At 45.0% G+C, this 24,873-nt stretch overlaps 3 protein-coding genes across 4 annotated transcripts; all 3 read right to left on the bottom strand.

The window, feature by feature from the left end:
• Window positions 1–5,619: 5,619 nt before the first annotated feature.
• Window positions 5,620–12,634, bottom strand: LOC118234720 (syntaxin-12-like). Its single transcript, XM_035431504.1, has 10 exons — window positions 12,482–12,634; window positions 10,783–11,016; window positions 9,541–9,610; window positions 9,211–9,310; window positions 8,137–8,274; window positions 7,684–7,718; window positions 7,284–7,392; window positions 6,625–6,697; window positions 6,290–6,372; window positions 5,620–5,829 (listed from the first exon to the last, which is right to left on the bottom strand). Exons 2-10 carry the CDS (start codon window positions 10,880–10,882, stop codon window positions 5,737–5,739), a joined length of 801 nt encoding a protein of 266 aa, XP_035287395.1. The 5' UTR covers window positions 10,883–11,016; window positions 12,482–12,634; the 3' UTR covers window positions 5,620–5,736.
• A 1,005-nt stretch (window positions 12,635–13,639) lies between these two features.
• On the bottom strand, window positions 13,640–19,237 carry LOC118233262 (tRNA selenocysteine 1-associated protein 1-like). Of its 2 annotated transcripts, XM_035428763.1 has the most exons (9): window positions 19,042–19,233; window positions 18,402–18,499; window positions 17,968–18,067; window positions 17,568–17,617; window positions 17,021–17,152; window positions 16,002–16,121; window positions 15,592–15,757; window positions 15,322–15,355; window positions 13,640–15,194 (listed from the first exon to the last, which is right to left on the bottom strand). In XM_035428763.1, the coding sequence occupies exons 1-9, from the start codon at window positions 19,063–19,065 to the stop codon at window positions 14,986–14,988; spliced, it is 933 nt and encodes a 310-aa protein (XP_035284654.1). In that variant the 5' UTR covers window positions 19,066–19,233; the 3' UTR covers window positions 13,640–14,985. The 2 variants fall into 2 exon arrangements, with proteins under 2 accessions (XP_035284654.1, XP_035284653.1); XM_035428762.1 differs by lacking the exon at window positions 15,322–15,355 and having other exon boundaries at window positions 13,640–15,264; window positions 19,042–19,237.
• Window positions 19,238–21,562: 2,325 nt separating this feature from the next.
• Window positions 21,563–24,129, bottom strand: LOC118233263 (SH3 domain-binding glutamic acid-rich-like protein 3). Its single transcript, XM_035428764.1, has 3 exons — window positions 23,976–24,129; window positions 22,240–22,407; window positions 21,563–21,728 (listed from the first exon to the last, which is right to left on the bottom strand). Exons 1-3 carry the CDS (start codon window positions 24,018–24,020, stop codon window positions 21,663–21,665), a joined length of 279 nt encoding a protein of 92 aa, XP_035284655.1. The 5' UTR covers window positions 24,021–24,129; the 3' UTR covers window positions 21,563–21,662.
• Window positions 24,130–24,873: the final 744 nt, after the last annotated feature.

Raw genomic sequence — 24,873 nt, 5'->3', positions numbered from 1 at the left:
GTTTACCTGAGAGCTTCTGAGTGCGCTGTCCCCAATTCCTGCCTGTTATAATTTATCGTACTGTGCACCTTTAAGAAATCGGGCCTCTTGTTCAGCGACACCGTCTTCTTCTCTCTAAAACGTCACTGAGGATGGGATGGGGGGGGGGGGGGGGGGGGGGGGGGGGGGGAGCATCTCAGCCTACAGGACATAGACAGCCATTCCACTCCACCACAAAGAGGATTGGAATAGGGTGCCTCGTGAATCCACGGGATTCATATTTTATAAGGAAATGTTTCCGCCGTTAAATCAGTAATTGCATGTACACGAGTCGCATTTGACAGCCCTAAGAGCACCGTAAATAGGTGGCTTAAAACGATTTTGTACTACACAGCCGCACGCTGTAAGTGCTTTCACTTTTTCCAGGAATAATACGAGGGAGGGTAATATTAATGATAATATTACTATATTCATTATTCAGTCATATATTTCTCATTCGTAACCCTGCTTTGGCAGTTGTCCTAGTTCATAAACTACCACTTAAGCACTTAATCTAAAACTTGTTATGGTAGTATCCTGGGGTTGATATATCCAACCATGTAAGTGTATTTGATCTGCATATCTTATCATATGTTTTGTATTCATTTTAATGTCTGTTTGAAGCACTCAACTTTAAATTACAGCTGTTTGCTTCAATCACAGCCACACATGTGAGTGAGTGAAGAGAAGAATCTGTTCACCCCCTTCTCTCTCAGAGCTGCAGAGTGGTTTGTTTTCGACTTAAAAAACAATTCAGACACAAGGCATTAGGTGAGGTGAGTTAATGATAAAACGAACTGTTTAATTGATCAACAAAATCTTTCACAACCTGTGGTTCTGCAAGAGTAAGCGTGAGTGGTGTACATGGGTGTTATTACTGTATAATAGCAAATTGAATGTTATGGCTGGATAATTTAGCTGAGAAAACTTAGACTGTGGTGGCAATTCCAGAGTCACACTTATTGTTGGTTTTTACCTTTGTTACTCTCTCCCCATTGAAATGAATGGTTCGATTCTCAATGGCCAACGGTAAAAAGAGCAACTTTGAATAGACTCAGGTCTAACAAATACAAAAAAAAAAGCAGCGAATGAACAAAGAAAACGTTTTGGCACACCGAGATGAATCACGAGTCTCTTTCAATGGCTTTAAGCTTTCGGTCAGTCGATGTTCGTCAGAGCCCCGACGCTGGGATGCTTGTGCCGCCAAACGCGTTTATGTAACATCGTAGCGCAGGCTGGGATAGTTAAGCTCATTTTTCTCCACAATGAGGCCAGGCAGCTTGGTCTTTCGCCCTTTTGCGTCACTGCAGTCAAACATGAATCAAAGCAAAAGACCCAAGGCAAGGCTACTCCTTCCAGTCTCAAGATACCACACCTGCTGATATTACAGATTCCACCCCCAAAATTAGTCAAACTCTACTCTTAAGACAGTTCGACTATGAAATTTGGTTTTGGTAACAAAAAAAACTCAACATTTTATATTCCAGCTGTTCTCATCCCTTCATTTCAACAGATACTCGGGGATGTATGTGAATGAGACCGTATTGGTAATATAGGTCTCATTCACATACATTCCCGAGTATCTGTTGAAATGAAGGGATGAGAACAGCTGGAATATAAAATGTTGAGTGGAGAAAGTTCCAGAAAAAAAATGATGAATTAGCCTCTGTAAGTATGCACACATACACGCACATGTGCACGCCAGCAGGGGCAATCTCTGGAGCAATCCATCGTATCAGCCCCCAAATGAGGCAGTGGAGAGAGACCCCCCCATCCCACAACCACCACCCCCACCCATCTGTTAGATGACACCCCAGGAGGTCCGCCATCCACCACCCACCAGCAGATGGCGCTAAGTGATGGTTTTCTCCCTTGCAGACCTACAACAGTGCAACTAGGCCCAGCCTCTTACCTTCCTCTCTTCAATATGATAAACAACCATCTTATGGTACCCATGGGTGTGCAACGTGGCAATTTCAATATTCCATATTGATCAGCTGTTTCTTAATGAGTATAAGCTACTTTTAAAGAATGACCCCGCCCTGCCCCATACACAGACACAGTAGACACTCCGCTTGACGTTACCTGTGTGCAACGGCAGGGAAAGAGATGACATCACTGCGTTTCAGTGACTATAGTGGCTTTCATATACCTAGTGACTCCAACCAACAGACCCCAGAGAACTACTGAGTCCTCAGCCAGTGAATATCCAACAATATCATTAGAAGGATGCACCTGGTATGAACTCGCATGCACAAAAAGAGCTCAGTCTATTTCTATTTAACATTCAATGTTTGAAAAAAAATATTTCTAACAGTAAAACAAGTTTAATTGGTTTTATTCCAAATATTCTCTGTATTTCAGCATTCTGACAGGACACCTCGAAAGCAAGCAGAGTCGCACAATTCGAGAAATAAGAGGAATGACGGAAAGAATTGCTGGACTTGGCTTGGCGGAATTAAAATAACTACCATTTTTCAGCAGAAATTTTGGATTTAGTTTGAAAACACAAAAACGGAACACTGGCGGCGTAACTGCTTCAAGGACTGCTTGATGACCCCTAGTGGATAATGTCGGATACTGCGCAAGTATATTACAAGCAGGAATGACAATACTGGATACTGACAAATGAAACTCAGCACAGGATTCCTGAACTATGGACAGAATATCCCCCCCCCCCCCACACACACACACACACACACAATATGGGGGAGTTCATATAAATGGTAAAACACATTCAGTTATTTGAGGACTACTTAATGGAAATGACATTTTCCTTGATTTGAGGTTCCATTGCAGTAACACATATAACACACCCCCAAAATTAGCCAAACTCTACTGGGGTGCTGATCACTTTCAGCCTGCTGTGCCTAGCAACAGATGCCATGAAGGCCAAAGGAACAGGAAGTGTCTTTTTTTAATAGGGGCGATCAATGAGGAGCAGCTATTTCTGGGGTGCTGTGAGCGATGAACAGGAAGGAGCAGTGATGAACTGGGGCGGCAGTGTAGTATAATGGGCAAGGTGTTAGTCTTGTAACCTAAAAGTCACAGGTTCAATTCCTCGGCAGGATACTGCCGTTGTACCCTTCAGTAAAGTACTTAACCTGCAGTGCTTCAGTATATATCCAGCTATATAAATGGATGGATGCAGTGTAAATGCTATGTAAGAGTAGTGCAAGTCGCTCTGGTTAAAAGTGTCTGCTAAATGCTTGTAATGTAATGTCATTTTAAAAGCTGTGCAGTTGTAATTGATCAAGAGGGGGGAGTGTTAGTTTTCAATGAAGAGAAAGGAACAGGGATGGGTAAAGAGCCAGGAACCTTCTGGAATCAGAGACTCCCAGAAATGTATTCAAGTTAGTATTTCGCCACTTAAGGCTGTGGTGGGAAATATTCAGTTCAGAAATCCAGAGAATAAAAAAACTGCAAGCATGAGACACTTTTTTTTTTTTTACTACTTTGACATTAACAGAAAAAACATAATTTTTAAAAAAACAAAGTTGATGATTATAAAGTGACATTCTATTCTAAACAGACTTGTGGCTGTTTGTTTGTTGCATTGCAGTTTTTAGGACAATAACACTTTATTGACAGGAGTTTTTGTGCCTGTTATACATGCAGTCTAATAAAATAAAATACGATGATCGGTCATGTAGTTTGACACAACTTGAAAAATTATAACCTACTCAAAACCTTACAGTCATCTGTCATCCTCAAAATAAAAACAATTTTAAAAAAACAGCTTCTAGGAGTTTCTAGGAATTATATACTGTATGCAGTTGACTAGAACAATTTATTCAATTACCACTTAAATAGTACACTTACATTTTAATAGTGTATACCATCTGATAAAGCCATCTATAAATCCGTGTGTGTATATATATGTACATACATATACATTTATCATCAAATTGCGTGAAGCAGTTGGCACAGACTCTTGATGTAGTGTTGAAATGTGGGAGGTTCGGACTACGAGCTGAACACACTTAACATAAAAAGCCCCTCGGCAGAATTTAGATAAACGTGAAATTAATGCAGCCTTGCATACAATTATACACATCTGTACACCATTGCGCTTTACAATGACTACTGTAGCAACAGCAATCGATAATCATCATTACTTCCTCCAAAGTACAGCAGTGTTAGTGCATTAAACAGTACAAAAAAAAATCTAATAGAATATTAAGTCTTATTTCAGTCAATAGGGTTTGTTTTGTCCTTCATCTCCTCTGTTAGCGTATAAATATCATTTCTGCAGCATGTGACCAGAGGCTGGCGTGAGACTAAATGGGACTGTTTTTACAGGAAGCTCAGCGCCCACCCTCACCCTCGATCCCCCCCCCCCCCCCCCCCCATTACTTCTCCCCCAGCCCCGCCCACCCTGCCCCAGGTTGGCGTGCGTACGCTTCTAAAAACATTTTCTCCGACCACCCCCCCCCCCTTCTATGGCGTTAAATCAATGTCACAATTTGCAAATTTGAAAAAAGGTTCTGAAACTCTGGAAAAAAGTTTTGAAACTCTGTTTGTTCTCACTTATGAGTCTTGCAAAACAGAGGTCCTCCCTCCCCCCCCCCCCCCCCCCCCCCCCATGACTACAATGCCACTACTTGCCACTATGTCTGCGAAGCAATGAATCATGGGATACCTGACACTGTTCTACCAGGGTACAATTTTGTTCTCCAGGTTTTGAAACTCTGAAAATGACAGTCTGAAATTTCTTTGAAAAGGCGAAAGCTAGGTCTTGAAAGGTTGAAGCTTTAATTTGAATCTGTGCGAGTGTGTTTGTACACATATTTCCCACTAATCATTTGCAGAAGTGTCTTGCAGGCTTGAAATAAAGAAGTTGTTGCATTTCCGATTTGAATTATTGTGAAATAATTTTAAATGCTTGTAACAAACTTGATCAATGGTTCAGCAGAACTTTATCACAAAATGTGCAAGATTACAATACCAAAAAAGGCTTACAAAAGATCACGAACATAAAACCAGCAAGACCTTTCACTTTTTAGGTCTTGTGGGTAGCTTGCTCAAATGGAAAGGATCAATTTCTACATTAAGTTGCAAAACTAGCATAACTGACTTGCTCCGCTGAACTGGCTCCCAGCTGGCTAGCTAGCAACTTAATGTAGAAATTGAAACTTTCCATTTGAGCAAGCTACCCACAAGACATAAAAAGTGAAAGGTCTTGCTTGTTTCATGTCTACAAGACTCTTCTACGAATGATTAGCGTGAAACACGCACACAAACATACACCCGCAAAGATTCAAAATGAAGTTTCACCCGCTCAAAGCTTTAAGCTTTCACCCTTACAAAACTTGTTTTTCAGACTGTCATTTTCAGAATTTAAAAATCTGCAGAACAAACTTCTGCCCCAGGAGAACAGCATCAGAAATCCCAGTATTCATAGGTTCAAATGCGTAGTGGCGAAACTTTGTAAAATAGGTGCTGTAGTCTTGGGGGGAAAAAAAACGAAAGTTTGTTTTGCAAAACTCTTTAACGCGAGCACAAATGCCTGCCCGCGGAGATTCAAACCGTGTTTTAACCTTTCAAAAACTTTTCCTTCAGTTTCAAACTGGTTTCGAAACATTTCCGGCGTTTCGAAACTTTTTTTTTCCCTCAGACTGGTGAATTGCGATGCTGACTTTATCGTGACACCCCCTTCCCCCGACAGGCTGAAGGAACGCAGGGAGTGTTTTTTTCTGCTCGGGTGTCGGGGGGGGCTCATTTGGTGGCCAACCAAATGATGATACCCAGCACGGTGATGATGATCGACAGCACCATGGCCAGGATGCACATCTTCTTCCGGGACTTTCCCTGAAGGGGAGAGAAACAGGAGAGGCTTTGACTCTGGGTTCCCGCACAAGGGCCACACTCTCTTCCCCCCCCCCCCCGAAAAAGTCCCTGCTTATCCCTTTAGGCCACAGATTCTCAGGCTATAGTGATCACAAATGACAGGCGAACCCTTTAAGGTGTACGGTCACAAATGTGCGATTAGAATGTTCTTAACTGAACATTCTAATGGTGATGTCACAATCACTAGTGGTAACTGAAAGCAGTGGAGTTCTAGAACACTAACTTGGAATTTGAAAAAAATTCCAAAAACCTGCTCCACAAGAGTAATTAACACACCACGGGAAAAGCTTGACCTCATAGCTATAGGTCCTACGTTGGAGCCGCTTGGGTTCGCTGTGAAAGTGAGAGCAGACCTGGGATTCGAACTGGCAGCCTCTCCCGATGTGCCTGTCCGAGCTGGGAGACACAGCCAGGCTCTCACCTGGTAGTACGCGGCCCTCTGCAGCTGCTCCGCCCCTCGCTCCACGTGCACCTCGGCGCTCTCCACGTTCGCCTCGATGCTGTCTGCCAATCAGAGAGAGAGGCCCAGTCAGACCCAGCGCTCGGCCAGCAACAGGACAGGATCACACGCACACACACTGCAGAGGATATACAACATACATGTGCACACACGCACATGCACACACACACAAGCACATGCACACACACACACACACACACACACACACACACTGCAGAGGACATACACACACACACATGCACGCACACTACAGAGGATATACAACACACACAAACACGCACACACAGAGCACTTACCGATCATTTCTCCCTGGTCATGAATCATTACTGCCAGGTCCTTAAAAATCTGGTTCACATCCAAGATATCTGACTGTAAAGACATGAGATGTGAGTGAGCATTTGAGCTGCAGACGGTGCGGCGTCAGGATGGATTCAGGTGAACAGAAAGGTCAGGGGCTCACCCAAAATGTCAACGGGATCGGGGATGCTCAACAGTCAAATATCTGGACTTTTACAGGAGCTTTGCGTTAGCGTCAGCAAATATATTCACTAGCAAGACAGCACTGGTGTTCTGCTGAAAAACTGTTATGCTTGATAATATTCCCGAGCAGGCAGGTTTGAAATGCATTCTTATTCTGTGTGATTTCTCCTCACAGTGACACCTGTCCGTAATGATTAAAAAGCAGAAACACACGAGTCCTGAGGAACGCTCAGAGCGGCCACCGCTGCCAGAGGGCGGGAGATCTGCTCATCCGGCCAATGAGGAGCGAGTCTTTAGCCCGTGGCTGTGCGGAAGGGGCGCGGCTGTGCAGAGGGGGCGTGGCTATGCAGAAGGGGCGTGGCTGTGCATAAGGGGCATGGCTGAGAGGAAGGGGCGTGGCTGTGTGGAAGGGGCGTGGCTGAGTGAAAGGGGTGTGGCTGTGCGGAAGGGGCGTGGCTGCGCTGGCCAGCCTCACCTCCAGCTGTCGGATGTTGGTCTCTCTCTCCTTGATGAGCTCCAGGTCCTCCTCCGTTATGGCCGCCTCCTCGCTCTGCGTCGTCGACTGACCCCAGTCCTCCAGATTACTGACAGAGCACACAGACATGTCAGTGCTCTCAGGATTACTGACAGAGCAAACAGTCACAGTTCTCAGGACTACTGACAGAACACACTCACGTCTCAGTCATGACAGAATTACCGACAGAGATAACAGACACACTGCAAAACCATCAGGAGTACTGACAGAAAAAAATGCACATGCTTGGCCCTTGAACGGTCAAAACCTGTGATCTGAATGACTGTATAAATGATCCAATCACGCCAAGGGAAGTTGGCTGGACCGATATCACTGTACCAAATGAACATTGAAGACTCACTTATCAAAAGACACCAGCTGCTCACTACCTTCAGCCTGAAAGAGAAAAAAACGAGGTTATGGGCAGGGTGAATTCCAGAAAGCACTCAGACAGGATGTGAGGCCTTCTCGGCCATACAACAATCTCCCACACGCTGCACTCGAAAATAAACTCCACGCTGGCCGTCGTGACTCATCTGAACAGTTTCCCCTCTATCTAGCCCACCTCTGGTCCCAACAGTGTCGGACATGCGAGAGAATATCAAACTTCATGCCTTAGTACCGGTTTCAGGACATGACATCTGTGTAAATTACCATAAAGCTTGAAAAGAAACCTAACAGAGTTCAGTTTTCCTTCACCCACTCCACACCCGCAGATTAAACCTTTCAAGGCCAGTTTCCTAGCAGCAGATGACTGACAGGCAGAGTCACGGATGACTTGTTTTAGGCCACGCCCCCCCGCCCCCGTTCTCACCGAGAGGCGGGACCCGGCGCGCGCCCTGGCCACCGACTCCTTCTCCTTGTCGGCGGCGCGGCGCTGCACGGCCTGGAAGTTGTTGAGCGCGGCGGAGAACTCGTTCATCAGCCGGTCCCTCTGGAGCTTCTGCTGCCTCTGGGGACCGGAGGGGAAGCTTACAGCACAGCGGCACCTCCCAAAAGGTACCCACAGCATCTCCCCCAGGACTCACACACACACACCTTTCTGACTGGTACCCACAGCGTCTCCCCCAGCACTCACACACACCTTCCTGACTGGTACCCAGTCTCTCCCAGTCACACACACACTTATCTGACTGGTACCCACAGTGTCTCACCCAGTCACAAACACACTTTTCTGACTGGTACCCACAGCGTCTCACCCAGTCACACACACACACCTTTCTGACTGGTACCCAGTCTCTCCCAGTCACACACACACACCTTTCTGACTGGTACCCAGTCTCTCCCAGTCACACACACACACCTTTCTGACTGGTACCCAGTCTCTCCCAGTCACACACACACTTTTCTGACCAGTACCCACAGTGTCTCACCCAGTCACAAACACACTTTTCTGACCAGTACCCACAGTGTCTCTCCCAGAAACACACACACTTTTCTGACTGGTACCCAGTCTCACCCAGTCACAAACACACACATACACACAGATTTTGATGGGTAACAACAGCATCTCTCCCTGTCACAAACACACTTTTTAACTGGTACCCACAGTATCTCTGTCCCTCATCTGGTCTCACACACATATTTTTTTGACTGGTACCCACAGTGTCTCTCCCAGTCACACACACACACTTTTCTGGATGGTGCTCAGCTCAGGGATGCAAACTGCGCCTCCAATGTATCGCAGTTTGAGCCAGTCCAGGCTTTACAAGAAGCAGGCTAGCAGGGTCAGGGCCCACTCACTCTGAATTCAGTAAACTTGCACTGAAATGCACTGATATAAGGAATAAGGAACCCTGCAGAGGCCCTGAATTACAGAGCGTAGGAACCCACCCTACACACACACACACACACGCTGACGCAGGAACAGAGCCACACACACACACACCTGCTCTGAGGGGGACATGGGTAGAGCGAGAGAGCCCAGGTCCTTCAGGTGCTTGTTGGTCTCCTTGGCAAGTTGGTTTGTGTAGTGCTGCAACTGCTGCCTGTAGAGAAATCGAACATGCGTAACCACGCATTAAAATTTTTTTTTTTATGAATTACCTTCATGTAAAATAATGGACACGGAGGGGCCAAAGGTAAAACCATCAGCTCCTGTGAGGTACAATCAACTCTGCATAGTTTTTTATCAGGTAACAGCAAAAGCTGTGTCACTGAACCGTATGTCATGCTAGAAAGAGGGGGCGGGGCTTCATGGAGCAGGAGCGAGACTCACAGCCTGTCCTGAAGCTCGCTGGTGTCCTGTTTCGTCCCCAGCTGGTTCACCATGCTTTTAATCTGGGCAGCTACGGGAAGGAGGAGATGGCAACAGAAATACACAGGACAGAGTGAGACACTTGAGTCGCTAACAAAACAGCATCACTAGGTTCTGAAAGCCTGACATAATACTTCCTCTAAATGCAATGATTACGTCAGGTAATACAACCAGACTGACTGATGAACTTCCACAGATTAGCACATTACAAAGACCATGGCCTTCATACAAAAACATAAATAATTTTTTAATAATTTCACACAAAAAAAACAAGCCATCCAGCCCATCTTAACATGACATAGCATAACATTGATGAGAACAGGCCATTCAGCTCAACAATGCTCGCCATTCTAGTCTCAAGATTAGCCTGGTTTTGAGCACCCCAAGGGTCACTGTATCTACTGCAAGTCCTGGTGAGTTACTGTGCCAGAAAGTGGTTTTCTTTAGTTCTGCGTGAAAAAAATATCAGTGTGAACTGCACCCCTAAACACATGTTTCCCTCCTTGTTCATCTACACTTCATGAACCCCCATTAAAAATGTAAAGTCAAGCGTACTCTCCTTTCTCCAAGTCAGTCTGTCTCCGTAACTTTTATAGCTGTAATGAGATTTGATGGAACTTTTCTGTACTTCTTCAAAAGCATCATACACGCTTTAACCAATTATCACTGTTTCACTTCATGTGATGCAGTGGCCCATCACTTAAAGAAACACAGCCATGAAGAAAAACAGATGGAAGTAGACGGTCTATAACACGTGCTGACAAAGACCGGTCTGTATGGAGAGAAGGGAAGGAATTAGCCTAGCATTAGCACGGCTCTCCAGCCACAGAAGGCATTAGCGTAGCATTAGCACAGTTCTCCAGCCACGCAATGCATTAGCGTAGCATTAACACAGTTCTCCAGCCACGCAATGCATTAGCGTAGCATTAGCACGGCTCTCCAGCCACGGAAGGCATTAGCCTAGCATTAGCACAGTTCTCCAGCCACGCAATGCATTAGCCTAGCATTAGCACGGCTCTTCAGCCACAGAAGGCATTAGCCTAGCATTAGCACGGCTCTCAAGCCACGCAATGCATTAGCCTAGCATTAGCACGGCTCTCTAGCCACAGAAGGCATTAGCCTAGCATTAGCATGGCTCTCCAGCCACGCAATGCATTAGCCTAGCATTTGCACAGCTCTCCCGACTCACACGGACACACTCACTGTTCTGCGTGATTTTCTGGATGTTGGAGCCGCACGTCTGGATGAGGCCGCCGAAGTCCCGCGGCTGGGAGCCGTAGGCATCGCCCTTCCCGTACGACATGGCTGAGAACTGCGCTGGCCAATCACCAGTCTCACGTCAGGAGGAAGGAACCGCGCTGGCCAATCACCAGTCTCACGTCAGGAGGAAGGGGGAGGGGCAAGTGGAAGGTTCCCCCGAATGCCGACGTCCAATACCTGAGGGAAAGGTGAGAGGTCAGGTTTTCTGCATGAGTGAACAGCACAGGCAGGCAGGCTCTCCCTGTGCAGGTCAAAGTTAATTCTTGTACCTGGCTGTAACCTGGTGGCAGACAGCCAGTCACATTCACAGTATGAATCTGGAACACTGGCCCGGATGGATTCAATCATCATTTCTTTTTTACTACAAATATAGATCAGAAAGTTAATTTTGAATTTTAGCAGTGGTGACTCAGGTGATCGCTGGAATAACGCAACAGGACGACGCGGCTCAAACTCGTTTTTAAAACGTTTATCTTCTGTTGTTATTTGGGACTGCTGACCTCGTTTAATGCAGATGACATAACACGTTTGCTTATCAGTCACTCAACAGCAATCTACAAGCCTACATTTCACATCAAATTTACAACTGGTAATATGATGAAGCTGATAAGATACAAAAGCAGAACTTTAGAATGTAAGGAAAGTCCACAAAAGGGAATAACACAAACGCCTTGAATCACAGCCACGTGGTAAAGGTCGTATCTATTATTAATGCAAGCACAAAATGTTACTTTGGGATTAAAAAACCCATAGGCTACTGCACGGACAGACGTGAATAGATCATCACGGTTAAAGCCTCCGTGGAACATCGCAGCTCGTGGGCGACCATGATTCAGTCATGTTGCGTGCTGTTGCGCATGCCCACAATTTACAAAGACACACTATTGACAGCCGAAATGCTCCACCCAGGGCCTAACTGTCACGTTACCAATGAGCTACCGTAGCTAGCTACATTAGCTGGCTAGTTTGAACACTATACTATATACGGAAAGCATGCTTTTTGTGCTACATATTGGGTGACTGGTTTGGAGTTTGATTATAAAATGCGCGTAGCTACGGAGCTAGCAAACATACAGATTAGATCAACACGAAACAGATCTGATAGGTTGATAGCTGATACGTATGTAGTCCGCGTTAGCAATCGTTCGCTTGCCACTGTACATCAATATAAACTGCTATAGTTTATATTAAATGGTATTTCTTGCCGCTTGGTAATACTGCTGCTGCATGTAACATTACAGTTATCAGACAAAGGTTAGCCAACTTAACGTTAGCATAACAGCTTTTCCCAGACAAGCGAGCTAGAGGTGTAATGCTGCTGATGCTAGCTAGTGTTAATGCTAGCTATTTTGCAGTTCAAGAGATAAACTAGCTAGTAAACAATATTATAGCTAGCCTTAAAAAATCACATTAACGCCATTTATACCGTGAACGGTCTAGACCTTCCCGTCAATGAGTTCACAGCCTCGATAAAAACAGTAGGGTTACTAGACAGGCAGACAGCTACCAAGATAGCTATCGACTAGAAAAAAAGTCAACCAAACGAAAGAGGCAATTTAACTCTGGCTTGCCAATGCCAACTAAGTACCTTACGCTTGTTATTCAATTCTTAATCAAGATTTCTTATGTGATTTCGCCTTACTTGTTTCTGGAGTTGTTGAGCGTCTGAGGCGGATTCCGCTTGTTTCAACCATAGACTGTAGATTTTAACTCTGTCCTTCCTTAGCATGGCCAACCCCAAAACATGCAAATGAACAACGTCATCTCTGTGTGATAGTCTTTGTTGTAGACTAGTTTAGCAGGAAAGTTTGTAGTGTGATACGAATGTTTATCAATGTTCAATTTGAATACCACGTAAATTTTATTTCTTTCTTGTTTTTTAATGAAACATTTGTGTTTATTATACAAAAATAAGCAATGGCCTACCTAACAGTATAACTCAAACATCCTCATCAGAAAATAAGATTGTCACAAGGCCTATTTTGCGCAATGTCATGCAGTGCCTATTCACCCTAATGGAGTCAATTTTAAATCCGTTCCATTCAAAACATTGCATATTTTCAACTTATTGGAAACACGCTATAAACTAAATTTTAAAAAGTTCTAACATGAGAACAATATTTTCCTGTCATGTTAAAGAATCGGCAGCTATGCTTCTTTCAAAATAGTGATTTAAACCGAATTGATCATGACGTTAAGAACGAAATCCGAACAGTGGATTTCTAACAGTGGTGCGGAACTCGTGCCTCTCAGCTGGATTCAGGCTAATTGAGTGCCATCTCTTACTACTGCATTCACATGACCCACGAAGAAGGTAGGAAGGAAACCGACCAGCCGAGTCAACAAAAACTCTATTTGTAGCCCAGATGTGATCTCACCAAAAGGATATGTGAATTCGGACCGCATATTAATTTGAGAAAACAAAATAAAAGTGTACTCCAGGTGCTTTCCTGGTTGTACTATACTCAGATCGTTGCAGACATGACCCCACTGCTGTTGCCTTCAACAGCACAGGCCCCTTAACTTGAATTTCAGAAGCAATGGGGGACTACGTATAAAAAGTGCTGTAATTACTACATGGTGAAACCAAAATGTATAAGAATACCCTTTAATAAAAGAGTCTGCGCTTTGACCACGTGAGCATTGTTGGATTACAAACAGAGAAAATAAAATATTAAATCAGAAAAATGCAGGTGGTTTTAATGTTGTGGCTGATCGGTGTGTGTGTATGTATGTATAATATATATATATATATATATATATATATATATATACACACACACACACACACACACACACACACACACACACACACACACATATATATATGAAGAATACTCAAGCACATTTTTTTTTTTTGAATACAGGCTATTCTTTGGTTTGAAAACTTCATTTTCATTTCTCACACAAGTCTTCAGGAGGTCATTTTACTTAAAAAGAAAAAAAAGATTCAAAATAAAATAAATAAATAAAAATAAAAAACCGTCCATCAAAGCAGCATCATCATCCCAAGCAGAAACCAGCGTTTTCTCTGCCACCCAAAACCGCTGACTTAACTGTTGACTACGAACAACAGGAAACACAGGCACAAAGGGGGGTACAGTCCGTATGGTCCTCATCTCTCCGTGATGGTTTCTCCCCATCAGTGTCTGTCAGCTACAGAAACACCACAGACACGCAGAAGCATCATTTCAAACTAGACCCCCTAGTGTAAAGGGTGTCAAACCCCAGTCCTGGAGGGCCGTAGTGTCTGCAGGGTTTTTAGATTTCCCTTCAATCAGCAGCCAGAGTTAAGGCCTTGAGAACAAGGTGTGTGGATTTAGCCAATAAATAAATTAATAATTCGTGCTGAAACAGGGAAAAAAACCAGCAGCCTCCGGGACTAGAGTTTAACACCCCAACCATAGTGGCTCAGTCAGTAAAGAAACTCAACACAAATGCAGACTGATCCCTACAGTCCAGACATCACTAGCTTGAGCTTGGGTTGTCACTCTCAACCATGACTAGCGGACCACAGTGGCAGGTCACAAGTGGATTTGTCCCACCAGTGTAAAGCAGACTTACACAAACCAGGCTCCATAAGGTCACTACTACATAAGTAGAGTGCAGATACCCACCAGAATCCTAAAGGTTAGCAGTGGTCATGAAATGGTAACCTATCTAGTGCTAGTTCTCCTGTAATGTAATACAATCACATGTAGTGTGGAAAAGCACCCTGGGGCTTGTGGGTGAGTGCAGCAGAGGATTGGACATACTGTAGCTGCCCAGCTCCCTCCATAGCTGTGGATGCGACAGCACGTGACAACTTGACAATCAAGTTGGGGATTAAACATACACAATCAAAATCAAAACCCAAAATAATACCCAGCAAAACAGAGAGGAGGCTTCTGTGGTAGTGTCCTATTAGTTCAGTCTCTCAACCAAGTCCAGTAAATGAGTGTGCAATAGTGGCAGCAGCAAAGGACACATCTTCAACAAAATTGCAGGGACAGTTTCCCAGTTCTTCAAAAAAAAAAAAAAGTTCTTCCTTCATTATTTTCTTTGGACAGTCAGCCAAAGGGAGGCTTTAACAGGCCCCTTTTTAATCCCCAAAAGGCACATGGGCAAAATTCGCTCAAAGGAAAAAAAAAAAAAAAAAAAAGTAACCTAGTGAGAGTATGCATCCCAGCTGAAAGACAGAGTCACATGACTGAGTGGGTATTCCATGTCCTCTGGGCTGAATCTGCTGCTGTCGGGGCTTCCCGAGCTGGATTCCAGGGGCTGCCAGTGGCAGTCCATCATGGCGTCGTACAGCTCTTCACTGCGGTCCATGAAGAGCCTGTTGACCTCCAGCAGGTCCAGTGTGGGGTTGGGGTCTGCAAGGCAGGGATGGAGCATGATCATGTGATCAAAGGGTCCCACAATTAGAGGTAGCAATGTTCCTCTCTGTGCAAATAAACAAGGGTTACTTGACAGAGAAAAGAGCAAAGAGACAGGACTCACCTTCCAGACCATCATCTTCAATCTCCTCGTAAGTCTAAAATGGACAAAAATGTATACTTATAACTAATCTGATTTCAGAATCAGTAAACTTGATTTCAGGAATTGTGTGTCTAATGGAGGTGACTCTGCTGTAGGTTTTGGTCTTCAGCCCTTGCCTTCTGTGTTCTACAAAACATTTCTGAGTTAAAGACGAAAGTCCCCAAGGTACCATTACATGCTATGCCCTACAATGGCACAGGCCAAGTTTAAATGCATCCAAGACAGACTTACCTGTGTGGAGGTCGGTGTGGGGTCGACTTGATCGTAAGCATAGGTGTAGCTCTGATCGTAGCCCCAGTTTGAGTAGTAAGTGGGGTGCTGCTGGTGGTACTGGTTTTGGCTGTAGGTGTAAGAGTGGCTCTGGGAATGCCTCTCTTCTGATGAGCTGTTTCTGTTCCTGCAGGTAGAGAGATGACGGAAGGTGTAACTCGGCCAGGTAAATAAAGGCCGGGGTGGAAAAACACTGAGAACGATGATGATGATGATGATGGCAGTGGTGATAAGGGGTATGATGGTGATGATGATGGTGGTAGTGGTGATAATGGTTATGGCTGTGATGATGATCACAGAGGTAATGACAAAGATGATGATGATGATGGTGGTAGTGATGATGACTATGACAGCGATGGTGACAGACTCACATTTTGTTGGCTGCCAGACTCAGGCGTAGCGATTTGCCCCCCAGGCCCTTGGCCCCCTGGCACTCCTCCAGCGCTCGTTTCTGCTCCCTCTGATCTGGGAACTGCACAAACCCGCAGCCCCTGGGAGAAAGAGCGCCACCCAGTGGTCACGACTAGGACTAACAGCTCCAACCAACCACACGTGGTAAACATCTGACCACGCTTTCAGCACGCACACAAAACCTGGGCGGACACCTGACTTGGAACCTTCTGGTAATTCAGCACAATACTCTTCCTTACTGAACACAATTTAGAGAGTGAAGACTTTACTATACACTACATCATTCAGGGATGGGGGTGGGGGTGAGTTCATACAACTGAGTGCTCTAGGGTTGGGAACCGAAACCTAACACCACTATGGCACTGGATCCCATACCACCGGTACCTACCGGACTGAATCAAAAAGCATATTTTTGGTGCCACACAGCTTAAATAGCTAACGTTACACTCACTCTGCCAACTCAGTCAGTGACAGCAGGTAGCGTTAGCAAGCTCGCTAACATTAAAATCTGTCCTTTCCTTTTAATTATAAAGACATTCTTTAATGTCGTCACTCGCTCTTCATTTTAAAGGAGGTATTGGTTCAGGCAACATTTAGGCACCGGTATCGTTTTTATAAGTATTGTTTCAGCATCGGTATCAGAAAAATCTAAATGATGCCCATCCCCTAGTCTCCTTAATGAAGCTTTTCCGCAGGATAAGCTGTGAGATGTAGATATGCAAGCCCTGCTCTGTGTGCTCTGCAGGCACGCTACGGCTACGTCCCACACAATGTGCTAATATCACTCTCATACTGCTGTTCTGCACAATAATTGGGATGTGCCGAGGGGTAACGTCCCTGCGCCCGTACCCCTGCTGACTCTGCCCAGGCCTGCCCAGGCTGGGCTCTGGGGCCCATGTGGCTCAGCGGAGCCCGTGTAGCTGGGCTCTGGGGCCCGCATCGTGGGGCATTGGGGACCCGATCGCTGGTGAGGACTCACTTGGAGTTGCCCATGCTGTCCAGCACCACCTTCGCCCCACGGCAGGTCGGGAAGAGGTTGTAGAAGAACTCGTACAGCATCCCATCATCCACCTCCGGAGTCAGATCCCCGACAAACAGGGAGAAGCACTGGCTGCAGAACGGAGAGGGGGCCGGAGACAGAGACAGAAGGAAGGAGAGTAGGAGGAAGGGAGGGAGGCAGGGAGAGGGGAAGGAAGGGGAAAGTTGAGACCGTTTTTTTCCTGTTTTTATTGAACAAGAGAGCAGCCTAGGCCAAAAAATGTCTGTCTTTTCACTGTCCAAAAACAGTTCAATGCCTAATGAAGGGAAGTCAGAGAAGACTGGAGAGAGGGAGACAGGGAAAGAGTGAGAGGCAGGAAGAAGGGAAAGGGCAACAGAATATTTATATTGGCCACATTTATTGCTATACCTGTACAGCATACATTTCACAAATCATAAATTAAAGACTGAATTTGTGTGAAATCGAAGGGGGGGGGGGGGGGGTGGTGAAGAGAGACAACCCCATCCCCGTAACTGTGGTTCTGTACCTCTCTCCTTGTCTCCCGTAGGTGGCCCGATTCAGCTTGAACCTCTTGGGCTGCGAAGGGGAAAACAAAAAAAAAACAGGAGAAAAATCAAAGCGGTGCACGATTCAAAATTCCAAATCTCAGGACACGTCGCTGTCATTCGCGCGTCACCCAGTACACCGACTCCCATCCACACCGTGCTGCTCAGCTCTCAGCCTGGCTGCAGTTTCCACTATTCATTACTACTGCTATTCATCCCATCTCAGCCAATGCGCTTCGGCACAAAATGGCTGCCGCGGTTCACCCGGGTGGGCGTTACAAATGGGCGGTGGTGCACGATGTGGTGAAAAGCGTGTGGCAGCTCCACCCCATATCGGGTGTAAGCCTCAGAAGGCGGGGCTTCTGAGGGCGGGGTGTTTACCGGCGTTGCCCCTGGGAGAAGTTTGCCGTTGATTTTTCGGAGGCACCGCTCTGCTGTCGCCTCGTTGGGCAGCTCGACGAAGCAGTACCCAGCAGCGCCCCTGAGGAAGTGGGGAAGGGGGGGGGGGGGGGCGCAAAGGTCAGAGGTCACAGGAGTCAGATTTCACAAGCTTTTCCCTCCACTGGCAGCCAGCATGTCTCCAACTAATGGCCAGCGATCGATTACTCCAACAGTCAATAAATCAGCAATCAGTGCAGTGTTCCCAACAACACTACAGCCTTCAACAATAAAAAATGACAAAATGACAATAATGAGGATGAATTACATGCATATGGTCATTTTGTTTCATCTGGAGCAAAGTACAGCAATACGTTGAACAGAATGCATTATGGGAGGTTGTTTGGAGGACACCCTCCCCACACATCGATGCTCACCCCGTCAGCTTGTTGCGAATGATCCTCACTCCCGTCACCAGCTCACCCATGGTGGCGAAGGCCCGTGAAATAAAGCTCTCATCCATATAAGGCTCTAGCTACAGACAGGGACAGTGCGTATAAATTACGTTATATTATTTACCTACCAGCAATATAAACTGTATGTCACCCTGTAAGTTTAGCATGTTAATTAAATACTTCAAATGTAGACAAGTTTGTTTGTCTACACACTTGTTTAAAGGTCAGGTCGTGTTAATCCTCCTGAACACAGAACCCGGCACCTTCTGGTTCTATATTTAACGTCACACTGCCACCTGCAGCCGACCAAACCTGCAGTCCCTGACTGGTAAAAAGCCACCGATTTACTCAATAATATGGCCCGTATGAAATCAGCGACACAACCGGTCAAGGTTTTAAAAAAATAAAAACGCCGGCGAACACGGCCAGTCCTCAAATTTGAACTTTACGACTCGACATAATCAATACAGATTTAGCTCACGAGACTGCCTAGCTAGCTTCTTTAGTACCAAGTTAGTTAAACAAGACGGCAAAATTCAGAAAGTTAGTAAATCAAATGATCATGCTGTCGCCTCCACTCCACTGGCAATCTCCGTTAAATTACCGAATCCTAACGACTTACATTGCCCATCCAGAGACTACTCATTTTTGCTTCGCGTTCGGTCCACGTGCCAAAATGCGTGCTTTTTACAAAGATGATAAGACAAATGTGAAACTTTCGTATTATCTTCTAACTACCACAGCGTCTTCTCTCAGAGCGTGTTTCTCTTCGGTTTCTTTGCAACTTTTTATTCGGAACGTGCTTGGGTTAATTGTAAACAGCGACGCGCAATGGACAGGAGGGGTCCGCTTATATCTGTTGAGACTACTGCGTAGCCTACTCTGCAGTATTTTATGCATCACTTGGCACGCTAGTGACACCTATTAGTGAAGACAAACCAGAAACATAAATCTAAATCACCGATCTACATCTCACTGGGGAAAAGCATTACTCTTGTCACCATACAGGAAAGTAACACTTCAAAACATTTATAAACAGTTTTTTGTTTTATTTTTTTAAACAAATTGTGGGACTGCTGCCCATACTCAGTCCCGGAAGTGACACATGGCCCAAATGGAACACATGATAATGTAAACCAGTGATGTTTCATCATTATATACTATCGTTCAGTTCTGAATATGTAGGGGAAAAAACTTAATCACTTCAGTCCATTAAGGAATTCATGATTTCAGTTTATACCCAAAACACTTAGTGCATCACAGAATAAATAAAATCCACACAATACAAAATAATTTGGACAGTCAAACACTTTATTTCAATTCACCCGTCGCCATCATAATCTTCCTGGAAGACAATAAAATGCTCTATTATTTTGGCCAAAGGGGGCACTGGTCCAAAAGGAAAACAATGGTTATTCTGTCAGGAGCAGCTGAACCATCTGTGTGTGTGTGTGTGTGTGGGGGGGGAACAAGCGAGCAAAATGCCAAACAAACACACCTGTCTGCTGGGAGTCAGACCAGCAGAATGACGGCCCCACACCCTGTCCTGTCCCACAGGGCCTACAGAGCACATCCCTCTATCGTATTTCCTGCCTAGTGGTCCAAACAGGCTGATGCACAGCAGCCTACACTTCTCACTTTCAGTTATTTAAAAAAAAAATCCAGTTCTACATTTCTAAATAAAAATATAAAATATTTGAAAGAAGTATGAGGATAGCAGTGCTTTTTCTGAACCCATCACATCTCTGTGATTGGATCATTTAATGAGTTACCTCTGTATTCCGTTTTCCCAAATTCTCCATATTATAGCCAATAGGGCAGACGTTCACGCATCAGCCATTGTGATGACACACCAATTCGATAAACCTGAGCACTAAGGCGATAAGAGTCGACTTTGGGAAGGTGCAAGGCCAGGGTTTCATACTTGACAAAAACACGAATTTAAAAAAAAGAAACTAAAAATGTAAAAGAGCACAGAAAGGTACAGAGAGCCACAGGGGACAAAACAAGGCAGAGGCAGCCATCCAGAGGCCAGAACTGCACAACATAAAACACCCAGCCAAACAACAGCGTCCGGAAGATTCCAGAACCTTATGCAAGCGCACAAACGGAGCCTTGAACATTCTCGGGCGGAGAGAGAAGAGCTCTGCTTTTCTTCTTCACCGTAAAACTGCACAAAGGCTGATTCAGCAGGCTCATTTCGCTCTGACACGGAGAAGAGATGCACGACGACAGAACTTATGTGCGCAGTCAGATTTCGAGCGAAGGGTGGGCGGGGGGGGGGGGGGGGGGCGTTCAGACGAAGCTGCAGACAAGCGGTGTCTGAATGTACGGAGCTAACAAAATAAAGGAGACAGAGGGCGTGACCAGAATCTCTCTTATGTCCTTCCCAAACCACCCAGCCATGTTAATTTCCCATTTCTGCTACTTCTCAAAGGCCTTGTTCAGACTACACTCGCTGCGAAAGAAGGCCTCTGGTCTGTATTTTACAGCAGCGGTGAGATCTTTGGATACAGGAAGAGAAACAAGACTCATGTGACTGAAAGTACTGTGCTTTTGGTAATCGTATTTAGCCTATATAACATGAAATATGAAAAATGAAATAAAAAACAACATTATATAGTAAAAAAAAAAAAAAAATCATACTTTGGCACCAAGTTGAAAGTCAAACCCCTTAGAGAATCGGCCTGCTAAGCAAAAAATGATCCCGCATTTCTAAAGCTCCACACCGAGAAATCACAGATTCTCCATATCGGCATTCTTTATCTCAGATAAAACGAGCACAGCGTGTGGATTTTTCTGTGGTCTAAAAAAACATGAGCATCCTGTATCTGAGGGGGGAAAAAAAACAATTTAACTTAGACTAGCGATCTTCATTGTTCTATTTGTTAGCAAATCATATAGATTGTTAAGATTGTTTTGGCTATTAACCAGGCTCCTGTTAAATGTTAAACTATGGATTAGTTAAATAGTTCACACACATGTGAAGGATTAAGTGAGCTAATTGGCTACACCTCTCTATGTCCTGTTGATTTCACCGAGAATTAGTTCCTTTCACCAACTGGTAGAAGGAAATACCATACATCAACATGAGCAAGCAAAGTACAGGTAAATAATCAGGCGGGGGCTCATCATCTTGTCAGTGGGTGTGGTCTGTAAAAACGTGCTTGCTGATTGGTTTTTTCTTGTTTCGTTTTTTTTTGGTAGAAGCAGGCGAGGGGGTGGAACAACCAGACACGCTTCTCAGGCCAACTTCAGAAACTGCTCCACCGTGTTGCCTTCCAGTGCCTCCGAAAACATTGAGTAATCCTGAAGGAGACAGATGCGCACACACAGTGTTAGATCACGCTCCGTGCATGCACACACACACACACACACATAGACGCACACACGCCACGCTTCGTTCACAAAGAGGGTATGGAAATACAGCCTGAGAAACTAATAGGGAACTCCGAAAGACTAAAAGAAAGCTAAATGACCGTGCACACGTCCAAACACTGACTTCTAAACAGGCCTATATCCCTCCTGAAATATACTGAGGGGCTACTGAGACAGAGGCAGCCAGGACTGCCAAATCAAACCCAGGAATATTGTATGGTTGGCCACACCAAACACGTAGCAAGTAGGATCGCCGGAGTGGCCTTACCCTAAGTTGGCGAAATACAGACCAGTTCAAAGGCTAAAGGTCTGTTAAGGAAGCAACCCTGGGTTTGATTTAGCGCAGGTACATCAGCTGGAACTGCGCGGCTGTGATTTTAGCTCTGGCATAGCGTGGAGTCTGCTTTGACTGGCGGGGCAAGTGAGCAAGGCGGGCTCTCACCCCGCAGTACTGGTCCTCGTTGAACAATTGCGGGGGGGCTGCCGCGGGGTTCCCCGCCTTGTTCCTCATCTCCTCCCGCACGGCCCCGCCCACAGAGATGTCAATCAGCTCAAACGGGATGCTCTTGCCCTCCAGGAAGCGAATGATCTCCGACTGCTGGGACTTCACCTGCAACACGGAGGTCAAAGGTCACATCTCTACAAAGGCTAATGTCAAGTTATTTATATTAGAAGACACAGACATATGAATTGTGAAATTATCACGTATCTCTGCTAAAGTCTGGATCAGCAGTTCCCAAACTCTCCTAACCTATAACTCACTCTGAACCAAAAGATTTTCTGCCATCCACTTTTCAAAGCCCTAGTCTGGATTCTAATGGAAAAGGGGGGTATTGCACTGAATGGTCTTGGTACAAACAGTTGGAACAGTTGGAGCCTATCCTGTTTACGAAGCAGAGCTCCAGAGGTCCACTTTCAAGTCATGTGACCAGTCATAGCTGACACTCTTGGATCTACATGATTCACCAGCAAAGTTCTGCTTTTTAAGTACATTTTCCAGGAACAATTCAGGAGCACAGACCCAACCAAGAAAAAAAAAACACTATCAATTGAATACTACATGAGGGATTTGCCATTGTATCATTAGAATGGTGCTATTACTCATAAACAAAAGCTGGTACTGTTGACATTTCCCTTCAAGCTGCTGGTAAACCGAGGTGGAATCAAACGCTGGATTAATGATTAACTGTTCAATACAATCTCTAGGGTGAGTTGAGAACAATATGGTGACTTTTTTATAGAACAGCTCAGGCAAGTAGCGAGCATGGAAAAGGGAGGAACATTCTCGCGCTCTCGGTACCAAACAAGAGCATGTTCAGACTGCCAACGAGGGCGAAACGCCACGTTTTTGCTGTCGTGCCAAACGCATGCGTTCAAATCCATGGTTTTACAAGTAAGTAAATTCAGGAACAAACGCGACGCATTCGCGACAACTATTCATCAAACTATATTATGGAATGCTGATTATTATCATCATCATCATCATCATCATCATCACCACCACTAAGATACGAACGCATTACACGGGAACGCAGAGCCTACCTCAGCAGATTTTAGCTAGGGTGGGCTGGGTGTCCTCGCGCGCACTTTGCTCACTTAATTTACGGCGCACTCGCGTTCCATGTATGAAATACAATAACCCATCATATTCCCACAACACTCGCCTTTTCTCCACATAAGACTTATGCTTTCTGCTCAGTGTATGCATATATCAATTCAAGCGCCTTCTATTTTGAAAAGCCTGAATTCGAGGTAAAATATGCATCTAATCATTAGTTTTCCGACTTTTATGGAGGTTGTGCTCTAGTTTTGTACAGTACGACTTTACGCCCACTGTAATACAAACAAAAGAAAAAGCAGGAAAAGAGGAGAACAATATGACTTCCGTCGTCTTGATGAAAGCGAGTTTGCATTCCAGATACTGTCCGTTTCATAAGTATTAAACACTCATAAACAGTAAATAGACATCAGTATCACTGCTACACGCTTCACGGGCTAGCCCAGAAGTTTGGAACAGCGAAATTCCTATACATGTAAATATGCTGACCAGACGCTTAGATCGTGGAACGCTACAAAACGGAAAGAGGGGCAGGGTGTGTCTCTGGTAATTCAATTTCCTCGGTTTCTTATCTGATGTAGCCTAATTCCGAGCTGGTCGGCTCGGCTGTTCCTTCTCACCTCCCTGGACGCCGTGACGGTGGTGTAGTACAACTTGATGCCCATTGCAGCAAATCTGTGTCCCTCCGTGTCTCTCAGAGAACAGCTTTATTTCCCTACAGCCGCGTCGCTCGCCCTCCTCTTCCGAAAGCCCGCTATTCATCGTGCGATTTAAAGGGACCGATACTGATGACGCCCTTCTCTCATATGAACGTAATTGGCTATAGCTTATAGCAAGTGATTTCGGCATCGTGTCATGTATTTAACTCGTTTGTTTATTTTCTGTTTCCTCGACTTTTATGGGCTAACTACAGAAAACAGGATCAACTAGGAATTAACTTTTAACAAAAAAAAAGCAAACAAACAAAAAAACTGAAGAAAAAAAGATTTAGCTGCAGAGTGTAATAGGCTAGTCGTTGTGAATAATTATATCGTTCATAATAAAACATATCACATAGCGTATGCCTTCCAAACCAATTTCCAGGTGTTACCACTGCTGCAGTTATACAGCCAAAGCTGAAATTCACGCAAATGTCACAGAAACATGAAATTATGTTGCTCTCTCTGAACTCTCTCCTTCATCCCTCCAAACAGCTATGAAACAGCCTTGAAGTGGAGCATGACGTTTAAGAGCATATATTCCCCTGAAAAGTAATGACCCGTGGTCAAGGTTAAAGAGGCACTGGACCCTGGGTCAGGCCACAAACTTAATGTCCGGTTGTCATTAACGGGAGCGCATCTATGTTCCCATGGTCCTAAGTTCTACTGCACCTGACGAAACGTTGTGAACAATTTTTCATAATTTCTTGGAAAATATTATTATTATTGTGGACTTCTGAGCATAGCTAAGCCATTTGTTTGCTGATAGACCTACCTGACATCGTTTTCTGGAGTAAGACAGAAAATCACTGATTTACTG

Source organism: Anguilla anguilla, chromosome 8, assembly GCF_013347855.1.
Source record: "Anguilla anguilla isolate fAngAng1 chromosome 8, fAngAng1.pri, whole genome shotgun sequence".
Taxonomy (NCBI): Eukaryota; Metazoa; Chordata; class Actinopteri; order Anguilliformes; family Anguillidae; genus Anguilla; species Anguilla anguilla.
The sequence above is the reverse complement of the archived record's forward strand: the minus strand, read 5'-3'. Positions and strand labels throughout refer to the sequence as shown.